This window comes from Rhincodon typus, chromosome 17 (genome assembly GCF_021869965.1).
Source record: "Rhincodon typus isolate 14 chromosome 17, sRhiTyp1.1, whole genome shotgun sequence".
Classification (NCBI taxonomy): Eukaryota; Metazoa; Chordata; class Chondrichthyes; order Orectolobiformes; family Rhincodontidae; genus Rhincodon; species Rhincodon typus.
The window spans coordinates 54272088-54287876 of NC_063348.1; the positions used below are offsets into that span (position 1 = coordinate 54272088).

Consider the following 15789-nt stretch of genomic DNA (forward strand, 5'->3'; position numbering starts at 1 on the left):
GGCAACTTTTCCAATTGTGGTTGCAAGTTCTGTTCTGTTTCTGGGGATAATGATTGATCGACATTCTTTGTGTTAAATTTCTCTTTTTTCAGGAGAGAAGGAAAGAGTTTGAGACGAATCTTTTGAAGACAGGCCTTGAACTGGAAACTGAAAATAAGGATGTAAGTGAAGGTCACTTTTATTCCAAAATCTGATCACTGGCAGCCAGGTGGGACAAAAGTCATTCTCCACAGAAATTGGGGATGGCCAATTAATGCTGCAATGTGTGAATGAATACATTTAATAAATTAGGAATCCCATTTTCTTATGTTTTTGCCATTTTACCTCTGTTTCTTTAAGACACAGTTTAAAATTTACCTTAATTTCCTTCAGCTTAATCAGAACCACTTTTTGTCAGATTCCATACCTGCAAAGTGACACGGGACATTCTGCTAAATTCGAGGTGCTATATAAATATAATTTGTCATTGTTCACGTTTATAGCAAACTCTAACAAGGCTGGCTGACAACTCTTGTTAAAAGACCCCCTCTTTCACTGGGAGGATCCTGGCTAGAAATGCAGTGGATTCTCCACTTAAGCATATGAGTGGAGCTTACACTGTACTTCTTACATAATAGGGGCTGCTCATGGTTTGTGAATGTAGCAGTGCCCAGCTGCCTAACTGAAGACAAAGCATGAAACAAATAGGTAGGAAAAGGGATGGGGACATAAGGCAGAAATTCAAGGAGCTAGGGTGGAAGCTTAGAGCTAGAACAAACAGAGTTGTTATCTCTGGTTTGTTACCCGTGCCACGTGCTAGCGAGGCGAGGAATAGGGAGAGAGAGCAGTTGAACACGTGGCTACAGGGATGGTGCAGGAGGGAGGGATTCAGATACCTGGATAATTGGGGCTCATTCTGGGGTAGGTGGGACCTCTACAAACGGGATCGTCTACACCTGAGCCAGAGGGGTACCAATAACCTGGGGGGGAGCTTTGCTAATGCTCTTCGGGAGGGTTTAAACTAATTCAACAGGGGGGTGGGAACCTGAATTGTAGCTCCAGTGTACAGGAGGTTGAGAGTAGTGAGGTCATAAATAAGGTTTCAAGGTTGCAGGAGTGTACCGGCAGGCAGGAAGGTGGTTTGAAGTGTGTCTACTTCAATGCCAGGAGCATCCGGAATAAGGTGGGTGAACTTGCAGCATGGGTTGGTACCTGGGACTTCAATGTTGTGGCCATTTCGGAGACATGGATAGAGCAGGGACAGGAATGGTTGTTGCAGGTTCCGGGGTTTAGATGTTTCAGTAAGATCAGGGAAGGTGGTAAAAGAGGGGAGGTGTGGCATTGTTACTCAAGGACAGTATTACGGTGGCAGAAAGGATGTTTGATGAGGACTCGTCGACTGAGGTAGTATGGGCTGAGGTTAGAACCAGGAAAGGAGAGGTCACTCTGTTGGGAGTTTTCTGTAGGCCTCCGAAAAGTTCCAGAGATGTAGAGGAAAAGATTGCAAAGATGATTCTGGATAGGAGCGAAAGTAACAGGGTAGTTGTTATGGGGGACTTTAACTTTCCAAATATTGACTGGAAACGCTATAGTTCGAGTACTTTAGATGGGTCAGTTTTTGTCCAATGTGTGCAGAAGGGTTTCCTGACACAGTATGTAGATAGGCCAACAAGAGGCGAGGCCACATTGGATTTGGTACTGGGTAATGAACCAGGCCAGGTGTTAGATTTGGAGGTAGGTGAGCACTTTGGTGATAGTGACCACAATTCGGTTACGTTTACTTTAACGATGGAAAGGGATCGGTATGTACCACAGGGCAAGAGTTATAGCTGGGGGAAAGGCAATTATGAGGCGATGAGGCAAGATTTAGGATGCATAGGATGGAGAAGGAAACTGCAGGGGCTGGGCACAATTGAAATGTGGAGCTTGTTCAAGGAACAGCTACTGCATGTCCTTGAGGAGTATGTACCTGTCAGGCAGGGAGGAAGTGGTCGAGCAAGGGAACCATGGTTTACTAAAGAAGTTGAATCTCTTGTCAAGAGGAAGAAGGAGGCTTATGTAGAGATGAGGCGTGAAGGCTCAGTTAGGGCACTTGAGAGTTACAAGTTAGCCAGGAAGGACCTAAAGAGAGAGCTAAGAAGAGCCAGGAGGGGACATGAGAAGTCTTTAGCAGGTAGAATCAAGGAAAACCCTAAAGCTTTCTATAGGTATGTCATGAATAAAAGAATGACGAGAGTAAGATTGGGGCCGGTCAAGGACAGTAGTGGGAAGTTGTGCGTGGAGTCCGAAGAGATAGGAGAGGTGCTAAATGAATATTTTTCGTCAGTATTCACACAGGAAAAAGACAACGTAGTCGAGGAGAATACTAAGATACAGTCTATTAGACGAGACGGGATTGAGGTTCATAAGGAGGAGGTGTTAGCAATTCTGGAAGGTGTGAAAATAGATAAGTCCCCTGGGCCGGATGGGATTTATCCTAGGATTCTCTGGGAAGCTAGAGAGGAGATTGCAGAGCCTTTAGCTTTGATCTTTGTCATCATTGTCTTCAGGAATAGTGCCAGAAGACTGGAGACTAGCAAATGTTGTCCCCTTGTTCAAGAAGGGGAGTAGAGACACCCCTGGTAATTATAGACCAGTGAGCCTTACTTCGGTTGTGGGTAAAGTGTTGGAAAGGATTATAAGAGATAGGATTTATAATCATCTAGAAAGGAATAATTTGATTAGGGATAGTCAACACGGTTTTGTGAAGGGTAGGTCGTGCCTCACAAACCTTATTGAGTTCTTTGAGAAGGTGACCAAACAGGTGGATGAGGGTAAAGTAGTTGATGTGGTGTATTTGGATTTCGGTAAAGCGTTTGATAAGGTTCCCCATGGTAGGCTATTGCAGAAAATACGGAGGCATGGGATTGAGGGTGATTTAGCGGTTTGGATCAGAAATTGGCTAGCTGTAAGAAGACAGAGGGTGGTGGTTGATGGGAAATGTTCATCCTGGAGTTCAGTTACTAGTGGTGTACCTCAAGGATCTGTTTTGGGGCCACTGCTGTTTGTCATTTTTATAAATGACCTGGATGAGGGCGTAGAAGGATGGGTTAGTAAATTTGCGGATGACACCAAAGTTGGTGGAGTTGTGGATAGTGCGGAAGGATGTTGCAGGTTACAGAGGGACATAAATAAGCTGCAGAGCTGGGCTGAGAGGTGGCAAATGGAGTTTAATGCGGAAAAGTGTGAGGTGATTCACTTTGGAAGGAGTAACAGGAATACAGAGTACTGGGCTAATGGTAAGATTCTTGGTAGTGTGGATGAGCAGAAAGATCTCAGTGTCCACGTGCATAGATCACTGAAAGTTGCCACCCAGGTTGATAGCATTGTTAAAAAGGCGTACAGTATGTTAGGTTTTATTGGCAGAGGGATTGAGTTTCGGAGCCATGAGGTCATGTTGCAGCTGTACAAAACTCTGGTGCGGCCGCACTTGGAGTATTGCGTACAGTTCTGGTCACCGCATTATAGGAAGGATGTGGAAGCATTGGAAAGGGTGCAGAGGAGATTTACCAGGATGTTGCCTGGTATGGAGGGAAGGTCTTATGAGGAAAGGCTGAGGGACTTGAGGCTGTTTTCGTTAGAGAGAAGAAGGTTAAGAGGTGACTTGATAGAGACATACAAGATGATCAGAGCATTAGATAGGGTGGACAGAGGGAGCCTTTTTCCTCGGATGGTGATGGCTAGCACGAGGGGACATAGCTTTAAATTGAGGGGTGATAGATATAGGACAGATGTCAGAGGTAGGTTCTTTACTCAGAGAGTAGTAAGGGCGTGGAATGCCCTGCCTGCAAAAATAGTAGACTCGCCCACTTTAAGGGCATTTAAATAGTCATTGGATAAACATATGGATGATAATGGAATAGTTTAGGTTAGATGGGCTTCAGATTGGTTTCACAGGTCGGCGCAACATCGAGGGCCGAAGGGCCTGTACTGCGCTGTAATGTTCTATGTTCTATGTTCTATGTAATAGCTGTATGCAGAGAATTTTCAGTGTCAATGTGAATTTTAAACCGTATGTGCTTCTGATGTACTAATGAGTACTGAATCTCATGTTTGTAGGTGATATATACATTATTTTGGTGCAAATCTTCAATAACATGAAATCTAGAAGTTAGTAGAGATACTGTTGGAGTGTTGGAATCCTAGGGACCTAAGACACCAGTGAGATAGGGGCTCCCTCTCTAGTAGGCAATGAGCAGCTTTCTACTTCATGGATTTCAACAGTTTGAGAAGGCAACTCAACACTACTTTCTCAAGAGCAGCTAGGGGCAGGCAATAAACGCTGTTTCAGCAAATGACACACATGCCCCACGAAGGGCCTGTTCCTGTGCTGTAATTTTCTTTGTTCTAATTTTCTTTGAATGAATGAAAAAATGTACATTGGCCCTCCAGCCGTATTTGCAGTGAACAGGTTCCACCCAATCCCCCAGATGATGGAAAACAACAGGCAGCTTGATCAAACAAAGTATCAGTGATAACACTGCCATGAAATAGAAGCAGAAGTAGGCCATTCAGCCCCTCGAGCCTCCTCCGTCATTCAGTACAATCATGACAGATAATCTGACTCAGTCCCCTGATCCAGTTTCTCCACAGATCTTTTGATCCCTTTAGCCCTAAGAACTACATCCATCTCTTTCTCAAAAACATTCAATGTTTTGGCTTTCTGTGGCAGAGAATTCCACAAGTTTTCCACTCTCTGGGTGAAGAAACTTCGCATCTGAGTCCTAAAAGGCCTGCATCGTATCATTAATGGCAGAAACCCCCATAGGTAGGTGATGGCCTAGTGGTATTATCGTTGGACTATTAATCCAGAAACCCAGCTAATGTTCTGGTGACCCGGGCTCAAATCCCACCATGGCAGATGGTGAAATTTGCATTCAATAATTTTTTAAAAATCTGAAAATAAGAATCTACTGATCATTGTGAAATCATTGCTGATTGTCGGAAAGACCCATCTGGTTCACTAATGTCCTTCAGGGAAGGAAATCTGCCACCCTTACTTAGTCTGGCCTACGTGTGACTCCAGACCTACAGCAATGTGGTTGAGTCTCAACTGCCCTCTGAAATGGCCCAGCAAGCCATTCAGTTGTACCAATTGCTACAAAGACTCAAAGAAATAAAACTGGACAGATCACCTCGTATCTAGGCACCGGAAAAGACAATGGCAGAAACAGCCCTGTCGATCCTGTAAAGTCCTCCTTACTAATATCTGGGGGCTAGTGCCAAAATTGGGAGAGATGTCTCACAGACTAGTTAGGTAATAGCCTGACATTGTCTGTAAGGTATGATTCTGTGAGTATGACTATGTCTCAGACACCACCATCACCATCCCTGGATATGTCCTGTCCCACCAGCAGGACAGACCCAGCCGAGGCGGGGCGGCACAGTGGTATACAGTCGGGAGGGTGTTGCTCTGGGAGTCATCAACATTGACTCTGGACCCCATGAAGTCTCATGGCTTCAGGTTAAATATGGGCAAGGAAACCTCCTGCTGATTACCACATACCGTCCTCCCTCAGCTGATGAATCAATACTCCTCAATGTTGAACAACACTTAGAGAAAACACTGAGGATCGCACAGACACAAAATGTACTCTGGGTGTGAGATTTCAGTGTCCACCACCAAGAGTGGCTCGGCAGCAGTACTACTGATCGAGCTGTTCGGGTCCTATAGGACATAGCTGCTAGACTGGGTCTGCAGCAGGTGGTGAGGGAACCAACAAAAGGGAAAAACATACTTGACCTCATCCTTACTAATCTGCCACCTGCAGTTGTATCTGTCCATGACAGTATCGGTAAGAGTGACCATCGCACAGTCCTTGTGGAGACAAAGTCCCACCTTCACATTGAGGACAACCTCCATCGTGTTGTGTGGCACTGTCACTGTGCCAAATGGGACAGACTTCGCACAGATCTAGCAACTCAGGACTGGGCATCCATGAGACACTGTGGGCCATCAACAGCAGCAGAATTGTACTGCATAATCTGTAATCTCATGGCCCAGCATATCCCCCACTCAACCATTACCATCAAGCCAGGGGATCAACCCTAGTTCAATGAAGAGTGCAGGAGGACATGCTAGGAGCAGCACCAGGCATACCTGAAGATGAGGTATCAACCGGATGAAGCCACCAAACAGGACTACTTGCACGCCAAAAAGCGAAAGCAGCTAGTTACAGACAGAGCTAAGCGATCCCACAACCAACGGATCAGATCCAAGCTCTGCAGTCCTGCCCCATCCAGTTGTGAATGGTGGTGGACAATTAAACAACTCACTGGAGGAGGAGGCTCCACAAATATCCCCATCCTCAATGATGGAAGAGCAAAGCACATCAGTGCAAAAGATAAGGCTGAAGCATTCGCAGCAATCTTCAGCCAGAAGTGCTAAGTGGATGATCCATCTCGGCCTCCTCCAGTGGTACCCGGCGTTACAGATACCAGTCTTCAGCCAATTCGATTCACTCCATGTGATATCAAGAAACGGTTGGAGACCCTACATACTGCAAAGGCTAGGGGCCCTGACAACATTCCGGCAACAGTACTGAAGACCTGTGCTCCAGAACTTGCTGCTCCCCTAGCCAAGCTGTTCCAGTACAGTTACAACACTGGTATCTACCCGGCAATGTGGAAAATTGCCCAAGTATGTACTATACACAAAAAGCAGGACAAATCCAACCCAGCCAATTACTGCCCCATCAGTCTACTCTCGATCATCAGTAAAGTGATGGAAGTTGTCATCAACAGTGCTATCAAGCAGCACCTGCTCAGCAATAACCTGCTCAGTGATGGCAGTTTGGGTTCCTCCAGGGCCACTCGGCTCCTGACCTCATTACAGCCTTGGTTCAAACATGGACAAAAGAGCTGAATTCCAGAGGTGAGGTGAGAGTGACAGCCCTTGATATCAAGGCTGCATTTGACAAAGAGCGGCATCAAGGAGCCCTGGCAAAACTGGAATCAATGGGTGTCAGGGGGCAAACTCTCTGGTGGCTGGAGTCATACCTGACACATAGGAAGATGGTTGTGGTGTTGGAGGTCAATCATCTCAGCTCCAGGACATCTCTGCAGGAGTTCCTCAGGGTATCATCTTTAGCTGCTTCATCAATGACCTTCCCTCCACCATAAGGTTAGAAGTGGGGATGTTCACCGATGATTACACAATGTTCAGCACCATATGTGACACCTCATATACTAAAGTGTTCAAAAGCAACAAGATCTGGACAATATTCAGGCTTGGTCTGACAAGTAACAAGTAATATTCGCGCCACACAAATGCCAGGCTGTGACCATCACCAACAAGAGACAATTTTACCACTGCCCCTTGACATTCATGGTGTTACCATCAATGAATCCCCCACTATCAACATCCTGGGGATTATCATTGACCAGAAACTCAACTGGACTCACCACATAAACACAGTGATTACAAGAGCAGGCCAGAAGCTAGGAATACTGCGGTGTGTAACTCACCTCCTGACTCCTCAAAGCCTGTCCGCCATCTACAAGGCACAAGTCAGGAGTGTGATGGAGTATTCCCCACTTGCCTGGATGAGTACAGCCCCAACAACACTCAAGAAGCTTGACACCATCCAGGACATAGCAGCCTGCTTTATTGGCACGACATCCACAAGCATCCATTCTCTCCACCACCGATGATCAGTAGCAGCAGTGTGCACTATCTACAAGATGCACTGCAGAAATTCACCAAAGATCCTCAGACAGCACCTTCCAAACCCATGACCACTTCCATCTAGAAGGTCAAGGGCAGCAGATATATGGGAACACCACCACCTCCAAGTTCCCCTCCAAGCCACTCATCATCCTGAGTTGGACATATATCACCGTTCCTTCACTGCCGCTGAGTCAAAATCCTAGAATTCCCTCCCTCCTAGCATTGTGGGTGTCACCCTACAGCTGGTGGACTGCAGCGGTTCAAGAAGGCAGCTCACTACCACCTTCTCAAGGGCAACTAGGATTGGGCGAGAAATGCTGGCCCAGCCAGTGATGCCCACATTCCACAAATGAATAGAAAAAAAAAAGTTGTATATTCATGTCGTGAGGCAGTGAAGACTGTGATAGAACAGCAGCTCCCTTTAGGGCAGACCTGTCATCCATGGGGCCCCCCATTTTTACAGCACTGGGTTTATTGTCCATAACAGACTTGAGCACTTTTGCTGCATTTTTGATATCCACCAAAATACCTACGGCTTCCTGCACTTAGCAAGTCATTTAACACAGGCAAACTGTGTATTTCACTGCAGAATTTATAGGTCTCTGTACTCAGGCTTCCACCAGTGGATTCAATGGAACATTGCTCTGAACTAGAGATGTAAGGATTGGGAGAATTCACTTGGTATTTCAATATGCCTCTTGTGGTGCAGTGATAGTATCTTTACCTTTTGAGCCAGTGGGGCAGGGTTCAAGACCCACCTGTTCCAGACGTGTGTAATAACATTAACATCAGGTTGATGGGAAGCAGCTTTTTTTTTAAAAAAGAAGTATGTTTCCTGAGTTCGGGACAGATTGCAAGCTTGACAGAGCAACATAGGAACATCAATTAATTATTCACACCCTCAAGCCTGTTTCATCAGAGATCAATAAAGCTGGCTATATTGTGGACATTCTCAGCTTCCTGGTTGAGGAAACTGTCAGAATATGGGGAGCAGCGAGGGTGTTGTATAATTTAATGCTTCAGAAAGAATTAATGCTGAGCTCCTCCTAGTCTGATGATGTTTCACATCCTCTGGATGGAAAATCAGCCATAGAGTCATACAGCATGGAAACAGACCGGATATCCGAAATTAATCTAGTCCTGTTTGCCAGCATTTGGCCCGATTTCCTATAAACCCTTCCTTTTCATATACCCATCCAGATGCCTTGTAAATATGGTAATTGTACCAACCTCCACCACTTCCTCCAGTAGCTCCTTCTATACACGCACCACTCTCTGTGTGACAAAGTTGCCCCTTGTTTCCCTGTTAAATCCTTCTCCGCTTACTCAAACCTACGCCCTCTAGTTTTGGACTCCCCCACCCCGGGAAAAAGATCTTGGCTATTCACCCTATCCATGCCCTTCATGATTTTATAAACCTGTATAAGGTCACCCTTCAGCCTCCAATGCTCCAGGGAGAATAGCCCCAGCCTATTCAGCCTCTCCCTATAGCTCAAACCCTCCAACCCCAGCAACATTCTTGTAAATCTTTTCTGAACCCTTTCAAGTTTCACAACATCCTTTCTATAGCAGTATTGCATGCAGTATTCCAAAAGTGGTCTAACCAATAATCTTGTACAACCACAACCTTACCTCCCAACTCCTGTTCCCAACTTCTATACTCAATGCACTGATCAATAAAGGCAAGCATACCAAATGCTTTCTTCATTATCCTATCTATCTGCGACTCCACTTTCAAGGAACTAAGAACCTGCATTCCAAGGTCTCTTTGTTCAGCAACACTCCCCAGGACCTTAGCATTAAGTAAACAAGTCCTGCTCTGATTTGCATTTCCAAAATGCAGCACTTCACATTTATCTAAATTAAATTCCATCTGATCAAGATCCCGTTGTCCTCTGAAGTAATCTTCTTTGCTGTCCACTACACCACTAATTTTGGTGTCATCTGTAAACTTACTAACCATACCCCTATGTTCACATCTGCATCATTTATATAAATGACAAAAAGCAGCGGACCCAGCACTGATCCTTGTGGCACACCATTGGTCACAGGTCTCCAGTCTGAAAAGCAGCCCTCCACCACCACCCTCTGTCTTCTACCTTTGAGCCAGTTCTGTATCCAAATGGTTAGTCCTTCCTGTATTCCACGTGATCTAACCTTGCTAACCAGTCTATCATGAGGAACTTTGTCAAATGCCTTACTGAATTCCATATAAATCACGTCCACAGCTCTTCCCTCATCAATCCTCTTCATTACTTCCCCACACAAAGTCATGTTGACAATCCCTAATCAGTCCTTGTCTTTCCAAATATATGTAATTCCTGTTAGACTCTGGCATGGTCTCAGACACCAGGCCAGGGGTCTGTACCTTTTAGTAATAGTAAATATGCCTCAGTTTTGCAACCTGGTATGTAAGAAACTATATTGTTATATAAAGGCAAGAGCCTCTTGTGTTGAGAGCTGTTTGTGGTCCATCCTCCACCACAGTCTACTGAACAACCGCTTCGACTGGCATTGGGAAGAGGATTGGTGGCAGCACTCAATCCTGACCACAAACCACTGAGACATTGCATCATTTAATAGCAAAGTGTATAAAATGGAACTGCACTTTGAGCTAAGCTGATGTATATATTTTCAGGATTCAGAAGACGGGAAAACTTACTTCACAAAGATTCACGCTCCTTGGGATGTCTTGGCCACATATGCAGAAGTTATGCACATTAAAGTGCCTATTAAAGAAAATGATATTCCCCAAGCGAGAGAAAACCCATTTGACTGGATGTTGAAACCATTTCAACTGAATTCAACAATAATAAACCCTGAACCAGATTACTTCACAGCGGCTTTCAGTAAACAGCGGCAAGAGCTCTTCCTCATTAATAATCCAGAGACTTTTTTCTCGCCCTCTACTCGCAACCGAATTGTAAGTACAGTCCAGTTTAAACCATTTGCTTTCGATACAGATGATATGGCACTTTGAGTGTAACTTAACACTTCCAAGATGACTTTGCTCTGCTTTCAGTACATCTCTCTGTGCTGCACTGATCCATTCTATTTATACAAATGCAAACCACTGTGGCGATACAGAAGGTGTCAAGCCAGCTGTGTAGACTTGTGTTTTTGGAAGCAGCTGCTTAATCGCATGAATATTTTGTCCTTACTTTCTCAACAGCATTCTGCAATAATGCTCTTTATAATTATCAATCAGTTTGTTTCCTTGCTCTATGGAGCACTGGATTTGAATAGGGTTTCATTGTTTTTAACAGCATTTTTGAAGTGTAAGTTTGTGTTTTTTTTCCCTGAAAAATGCAAACCTCATTGTGAATTTCCAATCCCTCTCCCATGCTGTAAATGGGAACTGTGCTGTACACTTCTTCATGCAATATCCCCCTCTCTCAATTCGTACTCCAGGTGTATTACATTCTCTCTCGATGCAAGTATGCGACAGAAGAAGGCAAGAGGAAATTTGGGATTAAGAGATTACTCAACAATGGCACATACACTGCAGCTTTCCCACTTCACGACGTATGTATTCTGTTCAGTAAAGACAGTGTGCTTCTGCCTAAATATTATTGTTGTGTTTAAATCTCCAGTTGGTTTTTCAGAGATTTAAAAATATGTATCATATTGTGTTTGTAATAAAAAGTATCATTTGGGCTTCATTAATAGGCTGAATATTGAGTGTTTAGGACACTGGTGGACTGCACACACGCAGGGACACTTTGATGTTCTGGCAGCCTTGACCTGAGTCTCAAATTTTACACATCTCTGGAGGAGGTTACCAGTTAGTGTCAGTCAGTCACCTCCCACACTCCGCTTATATGCACACTCTTGCTAAAAGTGGAGGTAATGATGAGTGTGGTATATGTAACCAATTATAGGGACAGAGGGAGTATTAGGGAATGACTAAGGAATGAACCTCTATTCCAGAAGAAATGGTCCCTTTTGAAAGCTGAAAGGGAGTTCATCCTGAACGATCCTTTATATTCTTTCACTTCTGTATTCTGTTTCTCCTCTCCCCATTTCCAGAGTTATAAGGGTTTGTGAGTTACCATGTACACACATACCTCTATCCTCAAAGGTAAAAGAGCCCAGCACATCAGATTAAAAGACAAGGCTGAAGCATTTGCATCCATCTTCAGCCAGAAGTGCCAAGTGAATAATCCATCTCAGCCTCCTCCAGTGGTCCCCAGCATTACAGATACCAGTCTTCAGCCAATTCAATTCACTGCAATTGATATCCGGAAATGTTTGAAAGCACTGGATACTGCAAAGACTATGAGCCCTGACAACGTTCCAGCAATAGTACTGAAGATTTGAGCTCCACAATGCGCCACTTCCCTAGCCAAGCTGATCCAGTACAGTTACAGCATTGGCATCTACCCAACAAAGTGGAAAATTGCTCATGTGTGTCCTGTACGTGAAAAGAAGTAGGATAAATTTAACCCAGCCAATTACAGCCCCATCAGTCTACTCTCAGTAAAGTGAAGGAAGGAGTCATTGACGTGCTATCAAGCAGCTCCTCTCAGCAATAACCTGCTCAGTGACACCCAGTTTGGGTTCTGCCAAGATCACTCAGCTCCTGGCCTCATTACAGCCTCAGTCTAAACATGGAAAAAGAGCTGAACTCAAGAGCGAAGTGAGGGTGACTGCTCCTGACATCAAGGCAGCAATTGACCAAATGTGGAATCAATCTGAAGTCAATGGGATTCAGGAGAAAAATCTCCACTGGTTGGAGTCATACCTGGCACATAGGAAGATGTATGTGGTTGTTGGAGGTCAGTCATTTCGGCTGCAAGACATCTCTGCAGGAGTTCCTCAGGGTAGTATTCTTTAGGCCCAGCCATCTTCAGCTGCTTCATCCTTCCTTCAATTATCGGGTCAAAAGGGACAGTGTTTATTGCACAAAGTTCAATGTCAGATACCAAACCAATCCTGTATCTAAATGCAGGAAGACCTGGTCAACATTCAGTTTGGGCAGTTAGGTGGTAAGTGGAATTCATTACCACTCAAGTGCCAGATAGTTACCATCCCCACGAACAGAGAATTCAATCATCTCCCCTTTTTATTCTATGGCATTAACATTGCTGAATCCCCCACTATCAATATCTTGAGGGTTACCATTGACCTGAAACTGAACTGAATCAGCTGAACAAATACTTTGGCTACAACAGCAGGTCAGATGCTGAGGATTTGATGACAATTAGCTCGCCTCCTGACTCCTCAAAGCCTGTCCACCGTCTAAAAGGCACAAGTCAGGAATGTCATGGAATTTTCTGAAGAAGGGTCTAGGCCCGAAACGTCAGCCTTCCTGCTCCTCTGATGCTGCTTGGCCTGCTGTGTTCATCCAGCTCTACACCTTGTTATCTCATGTCATGGAATACTCCCAACTTGTCTGGATGGGTGCAGCTCCAGCGACACTCGAGAAGCTTGACACCATCTAAAGCGAAGCAGCCGGCTTGACTGGCCCCACATCTACAAACACCCACTCCCTTCACCACCAACATTCAGTGGTAGCAGTGTGTACCATCTACAAGATGCACTATAGCAAATCAACAAGCCTCCTTAGACAGCACCTTCTGAATCCATAACCACTCCCCTCTAGAAGGGCAAAGAAAACAGATACATGGGAAGACCACAACCTGCAAGTTTCCCTGCAAGCCATGTGACTTATCGACTTGGGAATACATCACCATTCCTTCACTGTCACTGGGTCAAAATCCCTCTCTAAAAGCACTCTGATGTATCTACACCAAATGGAAAGTAATGGTTCAAGAAGGCAGCTGACCGTCATCTCTGCAAGACCAACTAGGGATAGACAAACAACACTAACCCAGCCGGAGATGCCCACACTCCATGAATTAATTAGAGGTAAAAGTCTAGAGCAGAAATTTAGTTTTTGTGTCAGTTGTGTACACTAAAGGTTCAGTTTCTGAAAGGGTTCTTTTGTGTCATTTCAGTCAAAGGCATCTCTATAACTTGACATTCATACACACTGGGTCAAATGTCACTGAAATCTGGAAACATCAGTTTTCTTTAAACTGTGGCAGCTTTTTCCTCTGCTCTGCCTGATTATGAAGGCAGGCAGGCAGAAGTGTCCCATTGTTTTCATCCTTTGAAGTAGCCCTATTTTTTATGGTGCTGTGGCTTTGGTCAGTTATTAGACTTTACCAAAAATTGATGTTGTTTCTCCATTCCTGGAGCAGGTTTAATATCACCCCAGCCAGCCTAGCAGAGGGTTATAGTTTGCTGTGTTTCACTCCTTTTGTGCCAAGCCCCACTCCCAGTGCCAGTTAAAATATTAACATTGTTTTCTCGCCAGGCACCACCTTCAGACTAATATTTGGTGTTTACGTTTGAAGTCAGCCGTGTTTGCCTGGAGCTTTGAGACCTTCTGCATCAACAAGAAGACAGCTTTCCAACTGCATATGAGGATCTGACTGCTGTACACGAATGCCACCTCTCCAGTTTATCTGCCCCTCTACACCTTCATCACATTACATGTGTTGCAACTAGAATTCATTGAAAGTATAAAAAGGGTACTTGGGACAAAAGTTAAGTTGAATCAGGCCATCAGATTGCGAAAGTTGAATTGAAGAAGTCAACACTTCATCACCATTACATATGAGCATTTCTTGAACCATTGCAGTCCATTTTGTGTAGGTACCCCTAAGCTGCTGATCGGGAGAGAATTCCAGGATTTTGACCCAGCGACACTGAAGGATTACTGTTATATTTCAAATTCAGAATGGTGAGTCGCTTGGACAGGAACTTGCAGGTGGTGGTGTTCCCATTTCTCTGCTGCCCTTGTCTTTCTAGGTGGTGATATTTGTGGGTTTGGAAGTGTTATCTAAGAATCTTTTGGTGAATTTCTGCAGTGCATCTTATAAGTGGTACACACTGCTGCTGCTGAGTGTTAGTGGTGGAGGGAGTAAATGTTTATGGATGTGGTGCCAATCAAGCGGGCTGCTTTGCCTTGGATGGTATTAAGCTTCTTGAGTGTTGTTAGTGCTGCACAAATTCTGGTGTGGGGTGTGTTCCATCGTATTCCTGACCTGTGCCTTGCAGATGGTGGACCGGCATTGGGAAGTCAGGAGGTGAGTTACTCGCTGCAGTATTCCTAGCCTCTGACCTGCTCTTGTAGTATATATATAGCTGGTCCAGTTCAGTTTCTGATCAATGGTAATGCCCCCAGGGTGTAGATGGTGGGAGATTCAACGACGCAAGACCAGAATCACTTCAGCCATAATCTTATTGAATGGCAGAACAGGCTTGAGGAGCTAAATTGCCTACAACTCCTAATTTGTATGTACATATGACAACAGAGTAACAGCAAGTAGTTTTACATCAGGACAGTGTGGGGCTTAAAGAGAACTTTCAAGTGATGCTGTTTCCAAGCTTCTGCTGCTCTTGTCCCTATAGGTGTTGACATCACTGTTTTGAGAGGTACAAACAAAAAAAAACCCTTAACTTCCACAATACCACAATTATAGTCAGACAAGTACTTTTTCATCTGTGACACGCTGTAAAAATATTCACTGCTCATTAATTAAAATCTCATTTCTGTATCCAGTTGCTTTATTCAGAACAAGTGACCAACTCTCAGTAGGTACTCAGTCACATTTTTTTAAAAATTTGAAACAATTTTAATTTTGAGTACCACAGAGGATTTTCAAATCTACTCAAACACGAGCTGAATGCAGTGATCACATCAGGCTGATATTGTTGCAAAGTAAGATCCAAATATTATCCAATACGTATATGTGGTGCTGTTTATGCACTTTTAAAAAGAACAGGGAACCACAAATATAACACAGTGTGGAGCTGGAGAAACACAGCAGGCCAGGCAGTGTCGGAGGAGCAAGAAAGTTGGCATTTCGGGTCCGGACCCTCCTTGTACCGAAGGGAGGTGTAATTTAGGGATGTGCATAGAACATTGGCCCAGCTAGCGTTACCCACATCCCATGAATAAATCAAAAAGAATGGCTATATGTATTCTTTTTGCCTTTAGAAATCACATTTCTACATACATACATATAGCTACATATATACATATGTACAGTAGAAATGAACCATATTGTGACCCCAACTGATAATCTTCT

General features: G+C 44.4%; 1 protein-coding gene across 1 annotated transcript in view; it reads left to right on the top strand.

Moving 5' to 3' along the window:
* LOC125485213 (anoctamin-5-like) overlaps positions 1-14311 on the top strand; it is a 27304-nt gene extending 12993 nt beyond the window's left edge. Inside the window, exons 2-5 of the mRNA XM_048606896.1 lie at positions 93-161; positions 10326-10610; positions 11099-11212; positions 14010-14311. Coding sequence (XP_048462853.1) covers positions 93-161; positions 10326-10610; positions 11099-11212; positions 14010-14027 — 486 coding nt within the window. The 3' untranslated portion in view covers positions 14028-14311. The remainder of the gene's footprint in view (positions 1-92; positions 162-10325; positions 10611-11098; positions 11213-14009) is intronic.
* The last annotated feature ends 1478 nt before the right edge of the window (positions 14312-15789 follow it).